Consider the following 25,681-nt stretch of genomic DNA (forward strand, 5'->3'; position numbering starts at 1 on the left):
GGGAGCCCGCCGAGGTAAAACAATACCCAGTGTGTCTCTGCGTGTGGCGAGACGCCGCCCGCCGCCACCGCCGCTCACCGTTGGCCGCGGGCTTGATGCGACCCCAAAGGATTCTGGGACCACCGCCAACTGCTCGTTGTTTGGTGCGGTTTTAACGTGCGCGCCCTTTTCCAATTCGGCCCAGCGATGCCCAGGAGTGGTGCCACATCACAGGAGGGGAGATCGCAGAGAGAGACTTAAGCGCCGGTCGTGGGCCTGTCATACCTTATCGGGGGCTGTGTCAGTCAGTCTGTGACGGCTTCCTTCCAGCATTCATAGGATTCACGGGCCTCGGTTAAGAGAGCCAACGGGGGAGAATTTCACAGGGAGATTTACTGGGATGACACAGGTGCCCCGCACAATGGCCGGGGCAGTGAAGGCCTCGGCTCACTCTTTAAGTCTTCGAGACATTGGGGGGATTCTCAGCAATGTCCATCCTTCTCCCCAAGGAGGGGTTGGGGCTTCTTGGACTAATGCCCTAAAGCTGCAGCTGCTGGAGTGTGCTGTAGAGTCCACGCCGCGACCAGCTCTCGGCTACTTTAGGGTTGAACCTCTCCTCAGTGTTGTCACTCCTAAATCTGTTCCTTTAATCCCCGAGCACCCCTACCTTATCACCTCCTCCACCCCCTCATCGCTCCCTCTCCACCACCACCACCACCCCTGCCTTTCAGCGAGCTGACGACAGATCGATACATGGCCGACTGGCGGTCAGATTTGATCAAGGCCAAGGGAATCGGCGAGATGGATGGACTCCAGTTACAAACGACATGTTGATGACAGCGGACAGCGTGCACTTACTTTTATCTCCTGAGGGCTCACATTAGGCTCATGCCAGTTTTGCTTGTTAGCGACTGCACAGTTCGGAGTTCATCAAGTACATGATGAGTCAGAGCTTAGCCAATCCTCATCAGCATCTCCATGTTCCTAAGGCCAGCCAAGATGACAAGTGGATGGCAACGTAGACTGCACCATAGCATTATCCGGTTGCAGAACAGAGTCACTTTGATGGTTTTTAGACCAAGGAATTCCCTGGTTTAAAATATGAATTTAATTTTCTTTTCTTTTGCTCTTTTAGATGACCAATCCAATGGGAAGCCAGGAGGTGAGTGAACAGTGATGGAAGTCTTCCAAATATGAAATAACAATAATAGAGACAGGGTTTGTCCACAGACAACTCTATAGAGGCAACAGATAAGACATGAACACATAAGAAATGGAGGCGAAGATGCCTGCACAGTCCAACCCAAATCAACATCCTATTAAGTATACACGCGCAAGTGTACACGCACTCCAGGGTCCCCGAGCTACAGAGAGGGGGTGTAGAGTGATGTTGAGGGCGCAGAGAGCGGCTTCTGTGAAGAGAGAAAGTAAGGGTGCAGAGAGACAAGTGGAGTACAGAAGGAGTGGGGCTGCAGAGACAGAAGAGGGCTACAGAGAGGGTCAAGAGACGCAGAGAGGTAGGGGAACAGGGAGAGAGAGAAGGTGCTTACACACTGCCCCAACAAACACCAACACCGTAGAATGTTGGCCAACACCGATTCAAAATTTTCTGCAGCAGGAAACTGCGTACAACCACCAATGGGCCTTACATAATGGCCCCATGTAGGAGTTTATTGGTGTCGTTTGGGCAATGGGCAAGCACCTTTAGGGTACAGATAGAGGGTCAGGGCAAAGAGATAGGTAAGGGTATCGAGAGAGGGTTAGGGCACAGAGATGGGTAGGGGTACAGAGAGAGGGCCATAGGGAAGAGGAGTCAAAGCCACCTCCAGCATTCCTCTGTCAGGCCAGCTGATCCGTCCTCTGTTGATTCAGCTGACATGGTCATGCTCTGACATGACATGTGACCAAGGCGCTGGCATGCGATTGGCTGCCTGCCTAGGATAGGATAGGATTGACCTTGGAGTGGCAGCATCTTACAGGAGGGAGGGACAGAGAGAGGAAGAGAGAGAGAGAGAGAGAAAGAGGGGGACGGGGGGAGAGAGAGAGAGTCAGTGAGATAAGAGGACAAGATAGAGAGGCAACGCATATCCAGGTGGACCCTCGCTTACTTTTGTTGTATGCAAAATTAAGGCTTCTTTTAATGCAGTAAAAATATATACAGTATATACTGATTGAGAGTGCTCTTTAACACATCCCATAATAGTCAACCAGACAACCCTGTTGTGTAAAATGTAATTAAAAACGCATGATTGATTTTTTTTGGAACTATTTACAGATAATTGACGACTCATTTTTAACACATTTTGTTTATTAATGTGATATGAAATGCTCATCATAACTGCCAAAAAAAGGGTTATGTGTCATGTGAATTTCTCAATTCTTTGAGAACATGGCTCTCCATTACGTACTATACAAGGTACTTTGGAGGGAGAGCTGTCAAAGTGGGATATTGTGTGTGTGTGTGTGTGTGTGTGTGTGTGTGTGTGCACATTCAGGTGTGTGAGGTGTTAGGTTTATGTGTGTGCATACATAAAGCGGGTGTGTATGTGTGTGTATGTCTGTGTGTGTACGTGTGTATGCGTGTGTGTATGTGGGTGCATACATGCTGAAGCTCCACCACAAAGCGGTGTTCCATCCTGCGCTCTACATTTATACATCTGTCACATGCTCAGAGTGCGTTGTCCCAGAGAGTAACGGTGCACTACCCTTACCTGAGATAATCCTGGAGATCTCACCTCCACCAGGTGGGTAACCCCCCCTCCCCCCACCACCCCATACCTGCCCCCCCCCCCCCCCCTTCCTTCACCAGAGGCCCCCCTGTGCACATTGCTCTGACCTCACCGGCTGTTGTTTTTCAGTGTGTGTGTGTGTGAGTGTGTGTGTGTTTGTGTGTTTGTTGTCACTTTCCTTGGCAAAGATAACTCGCACTCTCTCAAAAGTGTTTTGGGTCTGGCCGTTGCATTGTTTAGCGGTTCCAACACAACTAAAGCCAGCTATGATGGATAGCTGTGATTCCCGATTCCTTTTTTTGCTTGCAGTGCTGTAGCTTCCTCCCCACCCCTTAGCTTGGGCTGTTTTTCTGGTGTCCGTTTGAGGTGCTAGTTTGTTTCTTGGACCGCAATGCTATCAAGCACCAAGATCGGGAAAGATGGATTTTACCATCTCTCTTAGATGATCTGCATATGTTAAACGTTTTGGGATTTAAAGTTAACTGCTGCGATATTCATCCACTGTCCAACATATACCTTAGCAATGCAGATACATCATAACATGAGTTTGTAAAATCCAGTTCCCTTGATCAGTTCACTTTATAGATATGCTATGACCAGATAATATTAGAAATTCTAACACTACTATCTTTTGGCTTTTTATATATCTTTTCTTTATTTAAGATTGATTTGGCTATGACAGAACACATCACTCAATATTTTAAGAGAGTTAAATATTAATGTCTCGGAATGGCCGAGGGGTTAATAAACATCTGTAATCCCCCGGCAGGTCAACAACATAACAATTATAACAGTCCTAAAAACAAAACATTACCCCGAAAAAAAGGTAATCAAACGTTGTACCCAATACCTAAAAGTCTGCTCTGGGATCCATTGCTTTGTTTAAACTCCTGCACATCACCAGAGAGACACTCCTACGTTCCACCTCTCTGGTCATAAGCACATCTATCCCCACCGTACATGAGCCAGCTGTGTCCTGCGGGGCTGCCATGCTTGCTGCCGTATGTCTGCCGTACAGAGCCACTAGCAGACGGGGAGCAGCCAGAGGCCAGGGAGGGTGAGCTGCTTCAGGCTGTGGGGCCCCAGGGGCCGGGCCCCGTAGAGGAGGGCTCGGCCGTGGTCAGGGTTAACCCACAGGCTGAGTCTGGTAACCTGGAGGATGTGGAGGCGGAATCGTGGTCTCCCCTGGCCGTCGGTAAGTCCAGTCTGCTAACAGACAGAGGTCGATAGCTTCCCTACCCGCCTAGTTAGACTCCTACCTAGTTAGCTACCTACCTACCCAGTAACTTCCTCCTTTATACCAAGAACCCTACCTGGTCAAAGCCTAACTTCCTACCCACCTCCCTACCTACTTACCTAGTTACCAACTCATTACCTACCTACCTACCTACCTAGGACCTAGTTACTTACTACTACCCACCTATATGAAGCATGCTACAGGATACACTAAGCGTTATCGTTGGTGAAACAATGAAGAGGAAGTGAGAGGTGAGTCGACAATGTTCAGACGGACAGATGGAAAGACGGACGGACAGATCGACAGATGGAAACAGACAGACAAATGACTACAGACGGACTGACAGATGGACGGATAGACAGACAGACAACACAGCCAGACTGAGGCAGACAGACAGAAGTACAGACCTGGAGAAACACAGTCCCACAGACAGAAAGACGGATACACGCAGATAGACTGGGAGACAGACCAATACACACAGACACACAAGCAAACATATATGGACAAACACACTTCTTTCTACCTTTGTTTTTTTCTATATTGGACTTGACTTGAGCACTGGGCAGTACCTTCAGATGGACATACTGCAGACCAGCATCTGGTATCTCTATGGCTCGGTCACTGTGCATTCGCTCGGAGTTCAACAGTTTGTCTCTGCTGCTGCTTCAAAAGCTCTGTCTGCATGTCCTCTCTAAACGGCAGCCCAGAGAGAAATGCGTGCACGTGTGGCCCCAGCCATTGTTCAGCTCTGCACTCCAAGGCCGTATGGCTCACATATGCACACATGTACTTCCTGTACATATAAGGGGATGGTCGAAAAAGAGGCAAAACTCATCTGCATTCTGTCATTAGAGTACCATTTAGGCATCATCGTCGTTCTGATAGTAGAAACAAAAAACCTCATGCAGAGCCCCTTTCCAGCTGTAAAAGAATACATGTTTATTGGGGGAGGTTTTCAGGGCTTGATCTAAAGTTTGCAAGTGATCATTCAAAGGTAAATTGTAATGAAAAACAACAATTTGGACTAATGAGGTAAAAAGAGTGATCACAGTGTAACTGTGAAGTACTGTATATGGGTTGAGCTGATGTGACATTTGGGTGCTTTTATAGGTAGTTTTGCTGCACCAGGGTGGTTAAAGGGTGACTGTCCATCCCCGGCTTCTCCGTAAAGGGGGCATTCTTTTTATGTTGCATTTAAAAACAAGAAGGTGGGACCCAAAAAGGTACATGATTGACAGAGTGTAGATCAGGAGTCTTCTTCACACATCCTGTTGTCTTGTCGAGCGTGTCTCACATCAACAGCCTTGTTTGTTGGCCTGATGCCAGTTGTCTTGTGTCTGCGTTGGCCCGCCTCTGACCTGGACTTGGAGCTTTGTGATAGGTGGGTCTGTTGTGTCAATCACGCTTCTATTCCAGATAATGAGGACAATGGCGTCGGCAGTAACCCCCAGTCTCCGACGCCCCCACCAGGTTAGTAACTGCGGCGACCATTTTGTTGTAGTTTTCGCAGTCTGTTGTAGTTCTTCTGAGGTCGACTCCCAAATGAATGAGATTCTGTTTGTTTTAGGAAAAACAGAAACAATGAGCAATAGGGGTCAGAAAACTAAGATGGTGCTCTCAAAAGCCTTCGTTCGAAAAAGCTAATAATTTTAAAAACGTTTTTCAACTAAAAACAATAAAGTGTAACAGGTTTGCAAATCCCTGTGTGAAGAAAAAAGACTTATACTGATTACAATGAGCACCTTAACTACAATCTAATCCAAAATAAATGGATATAGATTGATAAAACTGGTAGATGTATATATGATGCAGGCATGTTCATATGATGAATTACATCGGATGATCATATGGTGATTATATCCATCATTCATATACATCTATAATGTATGTATGTATGTATGCCATTTTACAACCAAAGGGAATGCAACCAAATTAAAAAGTAAAGATAAGAAAGATCAATTAATGGCACCTATACATTCAATACTATTATACATATGCACAATATGTATAATAGTAAGGCGATATTTAATACATTTAAAACATAAATCCTAAAACATATTGACCTATACACATCTTAGAGTCAAAGTTCTTATTTTGTGTACAAAATAAAACTTTGTTATTTTCGCCACATCCACTGGTGTTCCCTTTTCATGGCTATATTACAACATAATACTTTAATTTAGTTTTATTTACTTACACAATACAAAATTGCACACTTCCCATGATCCCGTTCTTTAGTAGACGGATCCACAATGAGTAACATCGATCATCTGTGTTTTTTTTCACAGAAGACGGAAATTCAGTCAAGAAACTCTCTATTGACCTGCCTAGTAAGAGCGCTCCTTGTTAACCTTGCCACCCATTCAAACCAACCTCGTTCACCCTCCCAAAGTACTCCCTTCAAAAGCCACATTTCAACCACTCATGTTTACGTTAAATAATAGACAGTGACCGTGTTAACATATATTGGTTGTGTCTCTAATTTGGAAATGTGACGGTTAGAATGTATCTTTGTACATTAACAAACTGACAATTACAGTTGGAATTCAGATCAGAACAATACAAAACATGCAGACCCATGTTGAAAAAACCCCCCTGCTAAAACAAAAGAATATAACTTACTAAAACTATATATATATATAAGTAAAATATATATATATGAATTTAATCATCATCCGAGTTCTGTAGTGTTCAGCGTGTCTGTGTGTCGCCTGCTGTGTGTCTGTCTGTGCTTGTCTGCTGCTGGATTTTACAGTATTATTGCTCATATAATATGCTGTAAATTTCTCTCTGTCTTTGTTTAGATGATAGCGTCACTGTGCCAGCAATGGGGAGGAAAGACTCAGGTAACACAAATGTATAAAAGCAAGAGGTCAAGAAAGAGACTAAAATAAAGTAAATTAAGCAAATTAGACGATTTCGATGACACCAAAAAACCTATACTTTGCTTCCACTCCAGTGTAACCTGAAGCCACCCTCTATAGCCTGTTCTATCTCTCGTTGCGCAACACAACCTTTCCCATTTTCCCATCTGGTCCAATGGATCCTAATCAAACAGGACAATAGATAACAGAGACATGTCCATCGGAAAGAAGGATTTCTTTAAGCACCATAGCAGAACCTTCCCTCCCCTTTCAAATGCTTACAAGATGCAGTTTCTGGAAACTCCCATCTTCTATCACAGCCACTTGAAACTTCAAGTTGGCTCAAGATTTATCAAGAAACATCGTACTACATCGTACTAATCTGAAAAGATTAGCATGTCCGACTAGGATTTAGCTAGATTAGAACGGCAGAGAATTTCAGCCCTTTTCAACGCCAAGTTAACTTTATCCTACATCTAAAATAATAAATACTGAAGAATTGCAACACTGTGCGCTATGAGGATTCTCACACCGGAGATGCGGACTGCAGCATCAGGAACATGGAAAAAAATAGAATTCCTTCTTGCGGAGGAACCGGCACTAGCGTTGTAAGTTCTGTGTTCCATATCATGTGATCCACGCTTCTCCATGTTTGCAAAGAGATGAAAGCCCAGCTGTTATTTGTATGGACTGTGATGGTTGAGCTGTGGGGGGAAATGTGTCGGTTGAGTGTTGACTGTACCCTGGTCATTGTCTCTATCCCCCCGGTCGGATTCCAGATAAAACCAGAGAGGTGGGTGCAAAAACATTAACGAACGAAATGCCTTCATCCCCTCTTCCTCAGCTGTAACGGAAGTCTGATGAAGCCTCTGTGTATGACCGAGTGTATTATTCCTAATCACTGTGTATGACTGTGTGTGTTATCCCTCCCCTCTGCAAACAGTGTGGTCCCTTGGAGAGGGCCAGGGCCCAGAGGATCTGGACAAGTCCATTGACACGCCCCCACTGTCTACACTGCTCATTGAGAGGCCCCAGGGAGGCTCCGTCGACCTGGGTGGGTGACTGACCGCCACCCTCCCCTCATGGAGAACAGACTAGCATGAAGTCCCCCTAACAGCATATAGGTGGTTCATGGTACAGACTAGAATGAATTCCTTCTAATAGCCTATAGGTGGTTCACGGTAGAGACTACCATGTAGTCCACCTTACAGCCAGGGTGTCCGCGTATCCTTAAAAAGTCTTAAATTCATTTTTCTAAATTTAAGGCCTTAAAAAGTCTTGAATTCGTTACAAATGTCATATGCTGGTCTTAAATACTGTAACTCAAGGTCTTAAATTTGTCGGGGCAGGACTATTTATTTTTTTATTTTTCTCTGGGAGCTTTTCAGGAAGGACATGTAGAGAGGCTTCTTTCTTGCTAGCTGCATATATAAACGGTTATCTGCGTGCTTGCTAGCTAATCTGCGACAATGGACAGTTGGCTGGAAGACGTCCGTTTCCGAAGTTGGCTTGCGTCTGTTGCCAACCCCCACCATTGCGTGTTTTAGGTCTTAAATTTCATTCAAGGTGGTATTAAAAAGGTCTTAAAAAGTCTTAAATTTGACTTGCTGAAACCTGCAGATACCTTACAGCATATAGGTGGGTCATGGTATAGAACAGCATGTGGTTCCTCTAACAGCATATAGGTGGTTCACGGTCGAGACCAGCATGTGGTTCCTCTAACAGCATAGAGGTGGTTCACGGTCGAGACCAGCATGTCGTTTCTCTCATGGCCTTTAGCAGGTTACGAAGAGGTTAGCATTTAGTTCCTTGGTTTGCGGTTAGGATCTCAGTGGCGAGTTCATTTAGATTTGCAAGGTCCTTCTGAGCAGGGGGCTCAGAAGGACACACCCCGATGATCCGACTCAAAGGAATGAACCGTTGGCCACCGGGCAGACAGTGAAGCGTGAAGACGAGCAGAAGTTCTGTTTGTGCGTCTGTCATGAACACACGTTTGTTTCTCCGGACGTCCAAGGCGCTGACATTCACTTCATCGCCAAGGTGGAGGCCAAAGACCTTCTGCGTAAACCCACTGTGAAGTGGTTCAAAGGCAAATGGATGGACCTGGCCAGCAAGACCGGGAAGCACCTGCAGCTCAAGGAGACCTTCGACCGGCTCACCAAGGTACACGGTCTCAATGGGACCCACACACGCTCACAGTGGTCGTAGGCGGTCAGTTGGACAGCTGGAGCATTATCTGCCGAAGTCAATGGATATGATTCCAGTCTACTGGTACTGTGTAGTGCGGTGAGGGAAGATGATAAGACCAAAGAATGCAACGAGGAGAGGAGGAGGTTTCGACTGACCTGAAATTCCAGCATTTCTTGTCCGGCATAAATAAATCATATCTTAACAGCCAATCAAAGGGGAACCATTACTCTGGCATCTCTCTTAGGCAAGAGAGAACTGCTTCATTCACATGTTGTGATCCTGGCCGATTGACGACAATGGTCCAGCTTTCCCGCACATTCTTCACACAAACATAGTTGATGGGGCAGACTGCAAAAAATGTTCAACAACGATCTGAAGCAGTACTCTCTTATATTAGAAATAAGCCAAGTTAGACTGTTCCCGTTTAAATTCAGGGTAAACTATTCCTTTAAGTTACCCCTGGTAGAAAACGCCTCCACCAACCTCAAATGAACGCAATGTTTTTTGACTGAGCTGAAACTCCTGAAATTCTTGTCCGGCATAAATAATTCCTATCTTAACATGCCACAGTCCCTATTTCTGATGTTTGCTTGTCACCATCTGTCCCTCCTCCTCTCCTCTAGATTCACACCTTTGAGATGCACATCATCAAGGCCAAGGAGAACTACGGAGGGAACTACAGGTGTGAGGTCAACTACAAGGACAAGTTTGACAGCTGCTCCTTCGACCTGGAAGTAAAAGGTAGGGTCATCCTTGACCCTGTGATTGTTTTGTCTAATGTGTAGAGTTTAAAGTAGTGGTAGTTATGATTTCAGAGTTGTAAAGGGAAACTTTTTAAAATAAACCACACTAAAAAGCACTCCCTCCCCACCTCTGTGTTGCATTCAAGCACCTGTGATTGAAAGGCAAGATGGATTTTTCTAGAGTCTATGAAATGCACAATGCACACTTTATTTTCTATGATTGTTTTACAGAACCCGAAGCAGGCTCACAGAGTATTGACATTCGTTCCGCTTTCAAGAGAAGGTAACGAGAGCAGAACCATACAGTTCCAACACAGGGCAGAGGATTGTATGTATACACTGTATCCTAAGTCTTTATCTGAGTTCCATTCAGCTGGTAGACTGGGATGGCAGCATTCAGATAATGATGTCTGACTGTTTCCTAATACTACTGGATGTCCATTGAACTGTACAGATGAATGAAGAACACCCCTTTCCAAAAGGGGGCAGCATCATTTGTCCAATCACTTTCAAATAGCACACCGTCCAATAATGTTTTCATTAGTGTATCTGTGTGAATATATGGTTGTAAAAATGTCATTAACCTTTTTTCTAAAGGTAATCACAATATCAACCAAGTTGGCCAACACTTTAACATCCCCCCCCCCCTTTTCCCTACAACAATGTGTCTGAACAGGCACCGCAAAGCGCTACCGTTGGGTCATCTAACTCAATGTTTGTGCACATTGCAGGGTGCAGGGACATTGCAGGATGAACACTGTATAAAAAAAAGCTCTGGAAGTCCGTTACACAAAAATCATTTTGGCCTGTCTTGGGGGAAAGAAAATACCTAAAATGGTTTGAATGTAAAGGTGCCAATCACGTGTCATAGCACCGATTGAGCCCAGAGCTTTTGCTTTGCGTTGTGCCGGACAGCATTGTTCTTTAGACAATTTGCCTGTGACTGTTTATCGTGACTGATTGCCTCTTTATTAATCTCTTCTCGTTAACAACAGCAGTGAAGGACAAGAGGATGCAGGGGAGCTTGATTTTAGTGGTCTCCTTAAACATAGGTGAGAATAATATCCCACGCTTCAGTGCACCCCTTTTTGCAGTATTTCTTCCTTTTTGTCCTCCCCAAGCCCTTCTCTGCAATATGCTTCTTTCTTCTCGCTTTTATTTTTGTAATAGTAATTTTCTTTTAACTGTTTTCCTTTGTCATGTTCCACCATTTGTGCCGTTAAGTGGTTTCTTCAATGCCTTACGTATAAGCAACACATTATGAGATAAAAGGCATCTCAAATCTTAAAAAGATAACCCCATTAAGGCTGTATTCAGTCTTTATTTGGCTGTTAAATTCTAAGTCCAAGCTGTATTTTTTTATTTTGTTAGTTTTTATTCTCTGATCAGCTCATCTAGACATTACTGGCAGTAAAGTAAAATAGAATGACACATTTATTTTGGGCTTGTGTCTTCTTCTCCCTCCCCCCTCCACTTATTCAGACAACAAAGGTTAGTCGAGAGAATAGATAATTAAACCATTAGAGCTTACAGTGGGTAAGTAAAAACAAATTCTCGTAGAATCCCAGCATGAAACGTAGCTCTACAGAACTGGACGAGTGTTGGCCTACCGTAGTACGGAAACACCTCATTCCCAAAGCAGCATTCCTTGGAAGCTCCGTCGTGCCCCGCGTTAATGACGTCAAACGGCTGTCACCGATTGGTTGAGGCAAAGAGGGGCGGGGCAGCCATTGTGGCTCATTAACGCTGCGCAGGCGGGCAAGGATGATGCTGTGAAATGATGTTACGACTACATTGTCATTCTATTTCTCCTCAGAAATATAATACAAGTACGACAATGTTTATTTTGGCTCTTTGCGTGGAAGGCCTGAAAAATAAACTGGACGGTTATTAAATGTAAAAAAAGATGAGAGATGGTACTGTTAATTTTTTTTACGCTTTTCAACACCGGAATGCCCTTTCAGACATTTTAGGAAGCAAATGTCAACCGATGAAAGGAAAGACTGAATGGTATCTATTCAGCCAGACTAATATTCAGAGCAACTTAATACTTTTCAGGGTAACATGTGTATTAACCCGGATCTCATAGATCTAACCTTTTCCATGGACAACTCTCATCCATCATCTAACAATATAAGAGCTTCCCTGAAGTGATGGCTGAGACACACAAACCCACAAACACCCACAGAGATAAACACACCAACACACGAAGGGATGGGATTTCAGATGGGAAGTGATGGGAATATATCAGCGTACCTTCACTCATGACCCGTGTCTGTTATCTCACACCTTATCCTTTGACCTGCACCACATTCTCAGATATACAAAAGATATAACAGCAATAATAAAAAAATTTACCCCTCTCACAGTAACAAGATTTCATAATCAAAGCCCTGGTCCATTATTGTACAATAATAAGATTCAGAATTTATCTTGTCAGTGCTTTTCTCTGTCCATTCATGTACACATACATACATCAAACTTAATAATCAATAATCATGTCTAAAATCTTGATGATTAATAGCGGTGTGAGCATTTATGTAAACAGCGAACATCATAGAGATTATTCCATCCAACTGGGGATTTAACAGACACAGGGAGAAAAGGTACAGCAACACACATAAACAACCCGTTCTCACAGCAAATGTCTTGAAGGGCTTCAAACAGCATCTGTTTCCCCGCCATGTTGTGTTTGTCGTGATGCCTTGAACTTCCTTGTTAACGCTGGAGTTAATGCAGGCGGTCCAAGTGCCCATCTCTTTCCGAGACATGTCCTGAGGAACTCATCTAAGAGTTGAGCGGTTCAATTTGTGAAAAAGAAATGCAAAAAATTGCTCTATAGAGATGAAGACGTAAAGACCCTACTGTACTAATTTCAGATTAATTTTATTATTTTAATAATTTCTAGGCCTTATAGTATGAGTCTCGTTAATAAGAATTAGAATTTTCGTTTTAATGTGTTCGTTGTATTGTTAGTAGTAAGTTAGAAGTGGCTAGCGTTGACTTGCAAATGTCATTCAAGGATATAAACGAACCATTTGCGTTTGTTGTATTTTGGAAGTTGATCAGAGTTAGGGTTAGGGTTAGGTGGGGAATTAGAGTATCCCACCGCTAATTCCTATGCCGCTTCAAGCCATCCAACCCAAGATCCAACCCAAGATCCCTCTTTTTACCAGTTCTTCAGGACACGTCACAAAGACACACCAATAGGTCTTATTCACCTAGCGGCCATCTTGGTTCCATCTTGGCTCTAAATGCTGGCTCGCATTTGGAGCAATTAGAGCCATGATGGAACCAAGATGGCCGCTAGGTGTAAAACAGCCATCAGGTGCCTTTCTTGACAAATACCACCACCCTCCCTTACCTCTGTATCTGGCACCTGGCCAGGGAGCACAAGCAGGAGGACGTTCCAGAGGTCGATGTTTGGGAGATCCTGAAGAACGCCCGGCCAGACGAGTACGAGAAGATCGCCTTCACCTACGGCATCACAGACCTGAGGGGTCTGCTCAAGAGGCTGAAGAAGACAAAGAAGGTGGAGAAGAAGAGCGAGGGTACGTTTCATGTTTCACGTTAACGTTTTTTTCTTTGGTTTTCTTGCAAATTCAAATAAACCCATTTCCACCATTGGGCACTGAATGATTAAAAAAAACGTAGAGTGACCACAGGTGTGAAAGCAACCTTATTCCATGAAACGTTCTTCAGTTGCTTCAGTGTTTCTTAAACTATGGGCCAGTGTCGATTTTGGGTTCTGGCCCGGTTGGTCTAAAAAAATATATATTTTGCAAATCAGATTGCTCAAAAAGAATACGGATTGCTTAGCCTATCAGACCGCTCGAAAAAAGATGAGATCGAGTTTGGGACGTGTACTTACTGAATGAACATCATTCTCAGAAAATGCTGATAACCCCAGAATTGGTAAAGAAATTGTTTTCTCTTTCTTTTTGATTTCTGAAGCATTTGCCAAGAAGCTAGATGCAGCCTATCAGGTGGATAAAGGAGGAAAGATCCGCTTTATGGTGGACCTGGCCGACCCCACGGTTGAATTGAAATGGTACAAGAACGGGCAGGAGATCAGATCCACTCCAAAGTACGTATCAAATCAAGCTTTTAGCGAAGTAGTCAATGTATGTTTATTTTATGTTTGTGTGCAAATTCGAAGCATTTTACAACAACTTGGGTAAAATGTATTTCATTTGCCGTTTCGTCCCAGTTTTCTGAGTTCATCACACATCTCAAAAATGACTGAAACAATTTTTCATATGTATGTATTATGCTTCTAGTGCAAATACATTCACTTGATTGTTTCACCAATTGCATTCATTAATTAGTAATTCATTCTGTCACCCATTTATTTGCTAAACTTCCTCACTCGGTGACACTCAAACACACAGTCTAGATCACTGCACTGATATCCAATGCCGAGTCAAGTAGTAGAAAACGCTCTCTCTCTCTGTCACTATATCTCTCCGTCTCTCTCTCTCCTTCTCTCCATCTCTCTCACACATCCAACACATCACCCATTGGCAGTGCTGCACACTGCTTTCAGGTTTCATGATGTTGAAACTTCCAGTGTACGACGTCGCTTTTTTCTGTCTCTCTCTGTCTCTCTCTGTCTCTCTCTGTCTCTCTCTGTCTCTCTCTGTCTCTCTGTCTCTCTGTCTCTCTGTCTCTCTCTCGGGTTCTTGGTTGAATCATTTATGGGGGCTTCATATCCATTCAGGCATGATGTCTCTGTAATGTGTCTGTCTGTCTGTCTGTCTGTGATGTCATGCTATGCCATGGCGCTTCTTCCACCTGTCTGCCATATTCACTTCCTGCACACTTCCTGTCCACCGGCCCTATTCTGGCTCCGCCGTCAACCTTTAGTCAAAGGAAGTAAGTCCATTCATTCAGTTGATTTTCCTCGTCGCATCATCGCATAGACTCCTGGCGTGACCCCAACCCCCCTTGTCTAAGTCTGACACCGGAATTCAAAGTACATGCGATGTGAGGTTCAATCAAAGGTCAAGCCTGCCATCTTGGTTCTTCTTCAGCACAAATGCTAGAATAACCAAGCAACAAGTTGTTGTTGTTGTTATGGTTATTACCATTGTGAAAAAGCACCATGATGGCAACTTGGAATATGTGTGAAATCATGCTCTCTTTTAAACCATTTTAATATAGATTTCTTATTTATAATAATAATAATAATAAAAAATATCACTGTAATAACACATTTATTATCTCCAAAACAACAAAGTATATGTTTACATTGTGCTTGGCTTTTTTCTAATACATGAAAGTACTGTTCAATTTGCATTCCCTAAAGAAATTCCACAGAAGTTGGACCCTTGAACTCAGTGATCTGTGCTTTGCGGAATTTGTCCAATATGGATAAATTACCGCGATGGTCCAACATTTTCGCGTAACTGGGGTTCATGTTGCATTTTTTCGGCCAAACTACTATGAAGCAGTACTCTTAGAGAATGGCCCAGCGTGACGGTGATATCCCCTTAAGGTGACCACAGAGTAACGATTCGGACCCCTGTCTAGGTATATCTTTGAGCACAAAGGAACTCAGAGGATCATGGTCATAAACAACTGCTCCATGCTGGACGATGCCGCCTACTCAGTCGCCGCCGGCGACGAGAAGTGCACGACTGAACTTTTCGTTAAAGGTACGATCAGTTCACATGCTTCGGTTACCTCGACCTGGTGCCTGTCTTAATGTGCTGCTGTGACCGTTGTTTGGATTTTAGCTTTTTTGGAGTTTTTCACCACGATGTTACAGAATATAGAATATCCCAAATTTTAACCGTGTTAGCTGGTTTTCTCCCCTTCATCTCCCAGAGTTACCGGTGAAGATTGTGAAAACCATTGAAGCCGTGAAAACTACAGTGAACGAGAGGATTGAGCTGGAGTGTGAGGTGTCGGAGGAAGGCGCCCAAGTGAAATGGTATCTATGACGTCAAGAGGCTTTATCCACTTTATCCATTATTGGGTGAATAAACCTTCCAGAATCTTTGGGGGAAACCGTTACAACAAAATGGAAATGCATTCTAAGTGCTAACTGTGTGGTGAAATGGAAAGCATAACCAAAAAAGTTGTTATGGTTTCCTCAAAGATTGTTATGGTTTTCCCAAAGATTCCCCAAAGATTCAAGAAGGTTAGGCCATTCTACTAACCAATATAGCCGCTAGGTGAACATGTTTTATAGACCTTGAAGTGAACTCATAGTTTGAATGTTGTGGAGTCAATTTGCACCAACCACAGTTTGCCTTGTTGACGAATGGATCGCCGTTATCCCTATAACCTCTCAGGATGAAAAACGGCGTGGAGGTTCCGACCGGGGTGCGTTCAAGATACCGCGTGAAGGTGGAGGGCACCAAGCACACTCTGGTCATCGACGACGCCTCAAAGGACGACACTGGCGTGTACTCCATCATGGCCACAGGGGGCACGTCTGAAGCTCGTGTCCAGGTCGACCGTACGTAGTGCTCTATGCCTCAAGCGTTCATTCTCTGTCTTTCCTTTGCCCCTTGACTATGAGGCAAATGCTGGATGTCTTTGGGTTCCAGTGAAACCCTTGAAGATCTTCCAGGATCTACAGGACATTACCCTGAAGCTGGGCGAGCCCCTGAAGATGCATTGTGAGATCTTTCCCGGCAACGTCCCGGGACGTTGGTACCGCAACGGACAGCTGATCCAGGCCAACGACCGCATCAACATCCTGCACAGGGCCAAGTACTCTCTCTCTCTCTCTCTCTCTCTCTCTCTCTCTCTCTCTCTCTCTCTCTCTCTCTCTCTCTCTCTCTCTCTCTCTCTCTCTCTCTCTCTCTCTCTCTCTCTCTCTCTCTCTCTCTCTCTCTCTCTCTCTCTCTTTATCAAAATTAAATTTAAACTCAAAAAGCTTTATTGCCATGGGAAAAGTTTACCTTGCCAAAGCAAGTGAAAACTTATGGGAAAATAAAAATATGTTCCAGGATATGTTGTATCTCTGTCTCTATCTTCTCCTTCTGTCTATACCTCTGTATTTCTTTGTGGTATTTACTTAATCAAACGGATGAGACTAGCCTGATAACCTCATGTCGTGTGAAGAGCAGGTCGCTGGGTTGTACTGATCATAAAAATCAATGCACATTTGTTTATTCTTATGTACCCTATTCAAGCACTTGCCATGGCCATAGTTGAGTACACAGGTGTAGCTCATAAAATCAAATTAGGGGTCTGTTCCATGCATCAGTATAGACGGAGACAGGCAAAGTAAGTCCACATTGTCCATGATGGCAGTGTAATGCAAATGGACCCGACAGATTTTGCACTGCACCAGTGTGAACAGGTGTCAAGGGTGTGGGGGTCGATCATGGTTACTATTAATCCAATGACAGCGCTCTAGCTGAGGCAAACGTCAGCAACTGAGGCTCTGCTGGTTCCACAGGAACCACCGCCTGGAGGTTGAGGCGACCTCCCTGCACGACTCCGGGGACTACACCTTTGTCCTCGAGGGGTACTCGCAGAGCCTGTCGGCCAAAGTCCACATCATCGGTAAAAGAGGACTTTCTGCATACGGTTCTCACTATTTTTTTTTTCAACATGCTTGCTAAAAAGGTTGAACTGACCTCCGTGGACTTTGATCACAGATCCCCCTCGAGTGCACTTGGAAACGTTGAATTTCCCCGACAACACGGTGACCATCGTGGCGGGCAACAAGCTGCGTCTGGAGATCCCCATCAGCGGAGAACCGGCACCCAGGGTGGTGTGGATGAAGGGAGAGAGAGTCAGTCGCCCTTCTTCCCTCTTACTCTACCCCTCTCTCTACAGTCTAATGGCATCGTAAGGTCTTATTTCAACGCTTACACATGTTATCCTCCGTCTCTGGCTTCGGCAATCAGGTCATTCTGGAGTCTGGCCACCGCGTGCATGCCGAAACGTACGGCGACCACACCAGCCTCACCATCGAGGTGACCGAGCGGGAAGACTCTGGGAACTACAAGATCGTCCTGCAGAACGAGGCGGGAGAGGACACCGGCAGTGTCAAGGTCAAGGTTGTAGGTCAGTGAAAACCCCAAGGAAGGTGAACCATTAGTTTACATGAAGTTTCAGTTAGCTCTAACCCTAACTGCTCCTGACGAGCTGGTTGTCGCCTTGCATGGTTGACTCCACCGTCAATGTGTCAATGTCTGTGTTAACCGTTTTTTTAGTCACTTTAGATAAAAGCGTCTGCTAAATGCCCTAAATGTTAATGTAAATGTAAATGTAAACTCAATGCTTCTTGTTAACCCTCTCTATGGTTGACCCGTCAGACATCCCAGACCCTCCAGAAGCACCTCTGGTTCCTGTGGTGGGCGGCGATTGGTGCTCAATGACCTGGGACCCGCCAATCTACGATGGCAGCTCGCCGATTTTAGGTGAACATTACATAAGAATGCAACTTGAATGACAGCTTACACAGTTTCCATGTATCTGAGGTCCTTCATGGGTCTGCTTTGTTTGGGTCTTCTTTAAAGGGTACTTCGTGGAAAGGAAAAAGAAACAGAGCTCCCGGTGGATGCGGCTGAACTTTGACCTGATCAAGGAGACGACATTCGAGCCCAAGAAGATGATCGAAGGCGTTCCGTACGAGGTGCGGGTCTTCGCCGTCAATGCCATCGGCGTGTCCAAGGCCAGCGAGCCCTCCAAAGCCTTTGTCCCCCTCGGTGAGTTCCACTAAGTCTTCCTTGAATTACCGCTTGGCAGTATCTGCTTGGCACCCCTCTTAGAGCCGCAGAGGTTACGCGCCAACGTACACCGACACACACCACTCCTTCCGTCCTACCTACCTACTGTTTATCCAGCAGTTGGTTCATAACAACAGGGGCCGAGTGATATAAGTGTTCAGACCCCTGGTTGGTGTTTATGGAGGGGGTCTGAGTGCCTGTCCGTTTGATCCCCCCCCCCCCCCCCCGACAGCACCAGCACCCACCAACGACAACCAACCCCCCCATACCCCCCTACACCCACCCCATAGTGCAGCTGCTGCCCCCCGTACCCGACCACACCAGGCACTCCGACCATGACCTCCACTGGACACGCCAGAGATTTAGAAGATATTAAATATGTCTTTATAATGGCTGCCAAATCATCTGTGGATTAGGGGTTTAGGAGGTCGGCCCGCGATAGGGTTCAATGGGAGTAAAGTATGAATCACTCTTTAAGAATAGCCAGCAGCACTGGGCTCTAATGAGATCTGATGAACGCTCAGAAGACATACCAGCCGTTGAGACAGGCGCCCCCGCTCACCCATAATGGCATCGCATTTTGGGCAACAGTTTGAGATCTTAATCCCGGTCTCTTTTATCTCCCCACTGGGGTGGAGGGATAGTGACCGCAAACAAGCAACAATGGTTTTGACTCGCTGGCTGTGTTTCGCTTTGGCTCACTTGTTCCGTTGTGTCCTATTCCCTGTATAGTGAATACTATTTAGGGAATGCGTGTAGGGGAATTCAGACACTAAGTTTGCGCCAGAAACAAGCAGGGCCGTGTTAGATGGTCATCCGTGACAGCTATGTTGCATGAAGAACCTTAAGTGCCGGACCAAGTAAATTGGCTGAATCTGATGACAATGAATCAATCGTTTTTTTGGAGGGGTTTTACGGTGCATTATACTGTAGCTATGAAGCAGTGCACAATATATCACATTTCAGTGTCTACTAAATGGTGACCCCCCCTAAAATGTCCACTACATTAAAGTGGACTCATTCTAACACAGAGTGTGTTTTGCTTTATGCCGCGTCGCCAATGGTTCCATGCAGCCGTGACCAGTGAGCCTACCATGTTGGTGGTGGATGACGTCACAGACGACACAGTGACCATGAAGTGGCGCCCGCCCGACACCATCGGCGCCGCTGGCCTTGATGGCTACCTGGTGGAGTACTGCGTGGAAGGAAGTAAGACATGGACACGGTGCACCTCCCGCCCAGACACAAATGGGATAGACGATGATTTGTTTCTTGTCAGACTCTTCATAGCGGCAAAGTGTCTGGTTTAATGGAGCATCATTAGGGAAGCAATGTGTGTACATGATTCCTATAAGGTAACATCTAAGCATTTTAGGTCTGATATTAAAGCAGAAGGTGAGGGGGGGAGTGAGTCCGAGTGACCATCATGGAGCCTGCTATGGATCGGCCATGGCTGAAGCTAGATATGGGTGGAGAGGCCAGGTTCATTTGCCATACACTATTTGGAATATATATGTCTAATGAAGGCAAAGAAACCGAAACTATCTACAAAATAAATAGGTCAGGCAATTAACAAGGTTACAGTATCAGGTCTGCAGAGGCGATACAAATGCTAACCAACATTACACATTTTAATTGTGGAGAGCTAGAAATAAAGTCAAGTGATAGTATGATATTATTATTTGGATAAATGTGTCAATGAGTCACCATGGGGCGCAGGCAGTGATGTTCTGTTGGCTCCACAGCTGATGAGTGGATACCGGCCAACAAGGGACTGACGGAGAAAACCAAGTACACCATCACAGGGCTTCCCACCAACGCCAAGATCTTAGTCCGGGTGAAGGCCGTCAACGCAGCGGGGTGCAGCACTCCACGCACCATCCAGCACTCAATCCTGGTCAAAGAAGTCATCGGTAAGACCCACATACATGCATACATAATTGTGTATTATATTTATTATATTATTATTTTAAGTATGCAAGCTCTCAAACAGATGCAATAGACTGATGTAAGGATGCGATAGAATGATGGCCGAAGTTAGCCAACACCGATTCAACCTTTTCACCAACAAAAGAACGAATCCGACAACAGACAACAACAACAACAACCACCTCTGGCCAGTGTCTGTCACACTGGCCAGAGGTTGATGTTGGTTGGGGAGAAGGGTGCGAGATCTTTTAGACAGCATGCAGCAGAACATTCTCAGAGAGCTTATATACTTATATACATTTGTTTGAGGCATATATACTTAACTATATATAATACACAATTGAACAGACTCTAATAGAAATGACAAATATACAATCATGTCAGGACAATTTCCTGTCTAAAATGCATACATCAACAAGCCGTTTTATTTTGTCAACGCACACATCCAGAGCCTCCCAAGATCAGAATTCCCCGGCACTTGAAGCAGACGTACACCCGGAGAGTCGGGGAAGCCGTAAACCTTGTGGTTCCCTTTCTGGTACGGCGGACACACTCCTGACTCCACCACCCTAGGGGTTTTCACTCATCTTTCAGCCGTTCTCATGGTCTGTATTGAACGTGTCCTCTTTCCAGGGTAAACCCAGGCCCAAGGTCTCCTGGCTGAAGGAGGGCCAGCCCATCGACCCTACCCACGTCAGCATCCGCAACACGGAATGCGACAGCATCATCTTCATCCGCAAAGCCGAGCGCAGTCACTCTGGGAAGTACGAGCTGACGGTGCAGGTGGAGAACCACACCGACACGGCCATTCTTGACATCCAGATTGTTGGTAAGGAGACAAAATCAAGGTTGGCTCAGCCCACGTATGCAAACAAACACCCAATATTACTCACTTATGCTACACGTCATCCCCCCATTCTTTCAACCCACTTTCCTGTCACTCACACAGCCCACCACTAAAAATCGAAGATGTATTTATAGGAAACGAGATTTAGTTTCTGTGGTCAGTCACAACCGCACTATAATAAACCAGCCCCTTTTAAATGCTGTGGTCTTGCATTAACTTGGTTGTGATGGAAATAGTGGTTTCAATGGCCAAAGTCCACAGTCAACCACCGCATTATAATAAACCTGCCCCTTTTAATAGCTCTGGCCTTGTTGGAACTTGATTGGGATATAGTGGTTTCAATGGCTCAAGAATGTTTAAAGCCCAATTCCATCCTCATCTCTTCATCTCTTAGACTTGCCCGGGCCGCCCCAGGCAGTGACCATCGAAGAGGTGTGGGGAGAAAACGTGGCCCTGGACTGGAGCCCCCCCAAAGACATCGGAAACTCCCCCATATCCGGCTACACCATCCAGAAGGCAGACAAGAAGACCATGGTATGGGTGGTTTGGCTTCCCTCATTGCAAACGCAATAAATACATGCAACTTTTCCTTCTTCTTTGTCCTCCTAACGCGACGCGTCCCATTTGCTCGACAGGAGTGGTACACGTGTGTTGAGCACTACCACCGCACGTGCATTACCATCTCGGACCTGGTGATCGGCAACGAGTACTTCTTCAGGATCTACGCCGAGAACATGTGCGGTCTCAGTGAAAGCGCCACGCAGACCAAGGACTGCGCTCTCATCGTCAAAGAAGGTACTGCGAGAGTGTAAACACGCAGGAATTGATCGTTTAGACCAGTGGTTCCCAACCTCTTTTAGGACTGAGACCCCTTTTATTTTAAGGGTCAGAAAATTGAAGTTGCAACCCCAACTTTTCTTAAATACGAGTTTGCACACATTGCTTTAACCCTGTCACTATCTTCCGATAATTAATAATCAATCAATTTAAAAATAAGTGCACCATAAAATATTTGAAGCTTATTCGCACAATTCCCCTGTGACCCCACACGCATATAAGGCGACCCCATGAGGGGTCAACACCAAGAGATTGAGAACCACTGGATTAGACAGCGTTTGATTTCAATGAATGATTAAGCTTCTTTCCCTCTCCTTCCTTCCAGTCCCTTGGATTTCACCGCTGTTTTACCTTAACCGTGGACCTATTCTCACTTAACCTTTTACCCTCCCATACTTCTCCTGTCATTTTAGTATGGACGTCTCTCCAAGAGTTGCATGAATTGTGTTTGATTTTTCGTTGAAGGGTACGTCAAGGAGACTGTCAGTGATATTATTCAACATAAAACATAAGCAGGGATTTTGTTCTGTTCAGCCACAAGGCAGCCCTTTGCTTGTGGTTTACGAACACATACAAACAAACACAATTACAAACGCATACACACACGTACACACACATTTGTGTCCAAATGCGTGTTTGCATATAACTCCTTCATGAACAGTTCTCTACATTAGTACGTAACACCAAAAAACCAAAACACAGAATATGGCTGCCATCTCCTTCCACGATTCTTTGGTCTTTGTCTTGAATTAAAATGAATTAAACAACCATGTTGTCTATCCCTCACCACTTAGGGGAATCCCTTCATGATACAGCTCAGCGCGCGTATCATGTACAACCCCGTTCCTCTACCCTTCCCTCCGCAGGTCTGCAGCTCAGGACCCCCGAGTACATCGACCACGACTTCAAGGAGCCCCCCCGCTTCACACAACCTCTGATCAACACCTTCGCCGTGGCCGGCTACAACGCCACCCTCAACTGCAGCGTCCGCGCCAATCCAAGGGTTGGTCACGATGAGACGGTTGAGGACATGTTTTTTGTGTGAAGTTTGATGGAGCTTCATGGAGCAGGATCTTGGGAAGAACATAGCCAGCATTTATGGAGTAACTTCTAGGTTTATAGCATTAAACCGCTTTAAATGTACAAGTATTAAAATAAAGTAGGTTATATAAATTGTGATATTAATATTAGGATTCATTATGCCACGACATCTATGTAAAGTTACAACAAATAAATAAATTGTATTTACTCCCGTTAGAGCCAAGGGAAAGACAATGCTGTCATCTAATTGACATGCTCCTTGATGCAGGCTAATAAAGCAAAGATTTCATCCTTTTTCTCCTCCAACTTTTTCGCTCACCTAAACTGCAGCCCAAAGTGATCTGGATGAAGAACAAGATCGCCATCATCGACGACCCGCGCTACCGCATGTTCAGCAACCAGGGGGTGTGCACCCTGGAAGTCAGGAAGCCCAACCCCTACGACGGCGGTCTGTACGCCTGTAAGGCTGTCAATGACCTGGGGGAGGACCAGGTGGAGTGCAGGCTGGAGGTCAAAGGTGAGTGTGGACCTCATGAGGGACACCTTCCTAGGCGTCTCGGGGACGGGTTTCCTAAAGCTTGAATGTCTTTTGTTGTCTCAGGAAAAGATTGGACACACACACGTTTTTCGTTAAAGTTGCTTCCTAGTATAAAACCCCAAAAACCTGGGAACGTTTCATGGAAAACATGCCTTTAACGTTTAAAAAATAAGACCTTTAATAAAGTCTATTCTGTCATTTTCTGTGATTTCACTGGTGCTTTTAAAGATGTTCTATATGTGGCTAGAGATGGGAGCGTCTAATTCCCCTCATGGGTGCTCTGTGGCACAGCCAATCAGATGTCTGGGTTTGGTCTTCATGTGATTGGCTCATTGGTTATTTATTTAAACGTGCTTCAATTGGTCAGACCTTTTCATTACACTAAGAAAATGGTTTGTGTTCAGAAACCAAGATATTTTAGGCTTTGGGAAACCAGTCTCTGTCAGACAATGTTGCCTAGAGCTTGGTGTGTGCGTGTGACAGGGCACACCAAAGTCCACTCCCTGTACCCCTTGACATGTAAGTATCTAAACTCCTAAAACGACGACACAGGAATCACAATAATACCCATACTTGTGTGAAGTTCACATTATAATATCCTCCCATATCCATCACTGAATCCCCTTGCAATATCAGTTCACCCCTCACCCAACTATCCAGATCGATCCCTTCATCTTGTTCATTGATGCATTACCTCTACACCAGACATGAAATGGGCCTGGTCTGTTCCTTCAGATATAAATTGCTTCTTTTGTGTTAGCAGGGTTTAGAGGCAATGTGTCCTTGTTGCTAAACTCTCACATAAGATAATCAATAGTCACAAGACAGCCCTCTGCTTGTGGTTTACGAACACATACACACAATTACACACACACACACACACACACACACACACACACACACACACACACACACACACACACACACACACACACACACACACACACACACACACACACACACACACACACACACACACTTGTGTCCAGATGCGTGTGTGCATATAACTCCTTCATGTAAACAATGTTAACCCCTCTTCTCTTCTTTCTCCCCCAGTCCAAACTCAGGAATTGTGAATGTATGTTCTCATTCAAAGGTAAGCTTTCATATGGTTATGGCATATGAAGCTTATGTTATTCATTATGCATTTTCAATGGCCTATAACCATGCGTTTATCAGACTTTTTATTTTTTTACCACAGACAAAGTAGAAATGCATGTTTGCATGACAGTTCTATATGTGTATCTGTGCTGTGTATGCTGTTATAGTTATAGTATATGAGCAGGCAAGATTGATTCCAATGATTCTTATTTAAGCGGCAATCTTAAAGATCTAAATTTCGTTCTCTAAGGCATTACCTATGGCGAACACAAACAATACGCAACACACACACAAGAGTTGAAGAGCTAATCTGTTTTGGTAGCTCTGCCATACTCTCTCTGGTGCAGCAGCCAGCTGTTCGGTGATGGAAAACACCTCACTTACTTTGCAGCCGGTGTGATTTCAATGCATTCTGGGAATGAGGTCACCACCACACAGGTCGTAACATTCATCATACTGCTAATGCAAGGGCTTTCATAAGTGGGACATGGGTTCATTCACTATGGTGAATTGGTCATTTGGTGAAAGATAGTGACTTAGAAAACATTTATTTCCACAAAAATCTTTGGAGATCTTCGATATTGCTCCCTTAACAACCAGACTTGAGCATGACTAAAGAAAATACAATGTGCATATTCTAGAGGGTTATTTTTAAAGGCTTTAGTCATGTGATCACTCATGTGCCCCGGGATTAATAAAGTAATATTTTATCTTATCTACTGTAATCTTATTTTATCTTACGTGATCTGTGCCGCTGAGGGAAGGTAAGTTGTACTCTGCATGAAACTTTCTGACGTGGGACTAGGGCTGGCCGATTAATTGGCGATTTCGATTTTCAGAGACAAACGATCACAAAATCGAGGTTTTCGTTTTTTTTCATTATTTTTTTTGATTTATTTTTTTAGAGAAAGGGCAGCTGGATACATATCTGTATATTATTTTAGATTGGA

The 25,681-nt window shown here is 44.7% G+C and overlaps 1 protein-coding gene across 11 annotated transcripts in view; it reads left to right on the forward strand.

Moving 5' to 3' along the window:
• Nucleotides 1–25,681, forward strand: part of mybpc1 (myosin binding protein C1) — a 30,757-nt gene that overhangs the window by 3,494 nt on the left and 1,582 nt on the right. The window contains exons 2-34 of one of the 11 annotated variants that reach the window (XM_030341169.1): nt 1,115–1,141; nt 2,652–2,723; nt 3,727–3,903; nt 5,362–5,415; nt 6,234–6,275; nt 6,750–6,791; nt 7,753–7,863; nt 8,824–8,972; nt 9,623–9,740; nt 9,974–10,025; nt 10,738–10,794; nt 11,225–11,233; nt 13,130–13,293; nt 13,697–13,829; nt 14,609–14,617; nt 15,275–15,399; nt 15,572–15,677; nt 16,042–16,208; nt 16,300–16,465; nt 17,160–17,266; nt 17,362–17,498; nt 17,614–17,773; nt 18,025–18,129; nt 18,229–18,417; nt 19,513–19,647; nt 20,184–20,351; nt 20,817–20,905; nt 21,001–21,196; nt 21,609–21,748; nt 21,850–22,009; nt 22,846–23,054; nt 23,423–23,609; nt 24,687–24,726. In XM_030341169.1, coding sequence (XP_030197029.1) covers nt 1,115–1,141; nt 2,652–2,723; nt 3,727–3,903; nt 5,362–5,415; nt 6,234–6,275; nt 6,750–6,791; nt 7,753–7,863; nt 8,824–8,972; nt 9,623–9,740; nt 9,974–10,025; nt 10,738–10,794; nt 11,225–11,233; nt 13,130–13,293; nt 13,697–13,829; nt 14,609–14,617; nt 15,275–15,399; nt 15,572–15,677; nt 16,042–16,208; nt 16,300–16,465; nt 17,160–17,266; nt 17,362–17,498; nt 17,614–17,773; nt 18,025–18,129; nt 18,229–18,417; nt 19,513–19,647; nt 20,184–20,351; nt 20,817–20,905; nt 21,001–21,196; nt 21,609–21,748; nt 21,850–22,009; nt 22,846–23,054; nt 23,423–23,609; nt 24,687–24,706 — 3,782 coding nt within the window. In that variant the 3' untranslated portion in view covers nt 24,707–24,726. The remainder of the gene's footprint in view (nt 1–1,114; nt 1,142–2,651; nt 2,724–3,726; nt 3,904–5,361; nt 5,416–6,233; nt 6,276–6,749; nt 6,792–7,752; nt 7,864–8,823; nt 8,973–9,622; nt 9,741–9,973; nt 10,026–10,737; nt 10,795–11,224; nt 11,234–13,129; nt 13,294–13,696; nt 13,830–14,608; nt 14,618–15,274; nt 15,400–15,571; nt 15,678–16,041; nt 16,209–16,299; nt 16,466–17,159; nt 17,267–17,361; nt 17,499–17,613; nt 17,774–18,024; nt 18,130–18,228; nt 18,418–19,512; nt 19,648–20,183; nt 20,352–20,816; nt 20,906–21,000; nt 21,197–21,608; nt 21,749–21,849; nt 22,010–22,845; nt 23,055–23,422; nt 23,610–24,686; nt 24,727–25,681) is intronic. The other 10 variants (XM_030341162.1, XM_030341168.1, XM_030341164.1 and 7 more) reach the window with 10 other exon arrangements.

This window comes from Gadus morhua, chromosome 19, assembly GCF_902167405.1.
Source record: "Gadus morhua chromosome 19, gadMor3.0, whole genome shotgun sequence".
NCBI lineage: Eukaryota > Metazoa > Chordata > Actinopteri > Gadiformes > Gadidae > Gadus > Gadus morhua.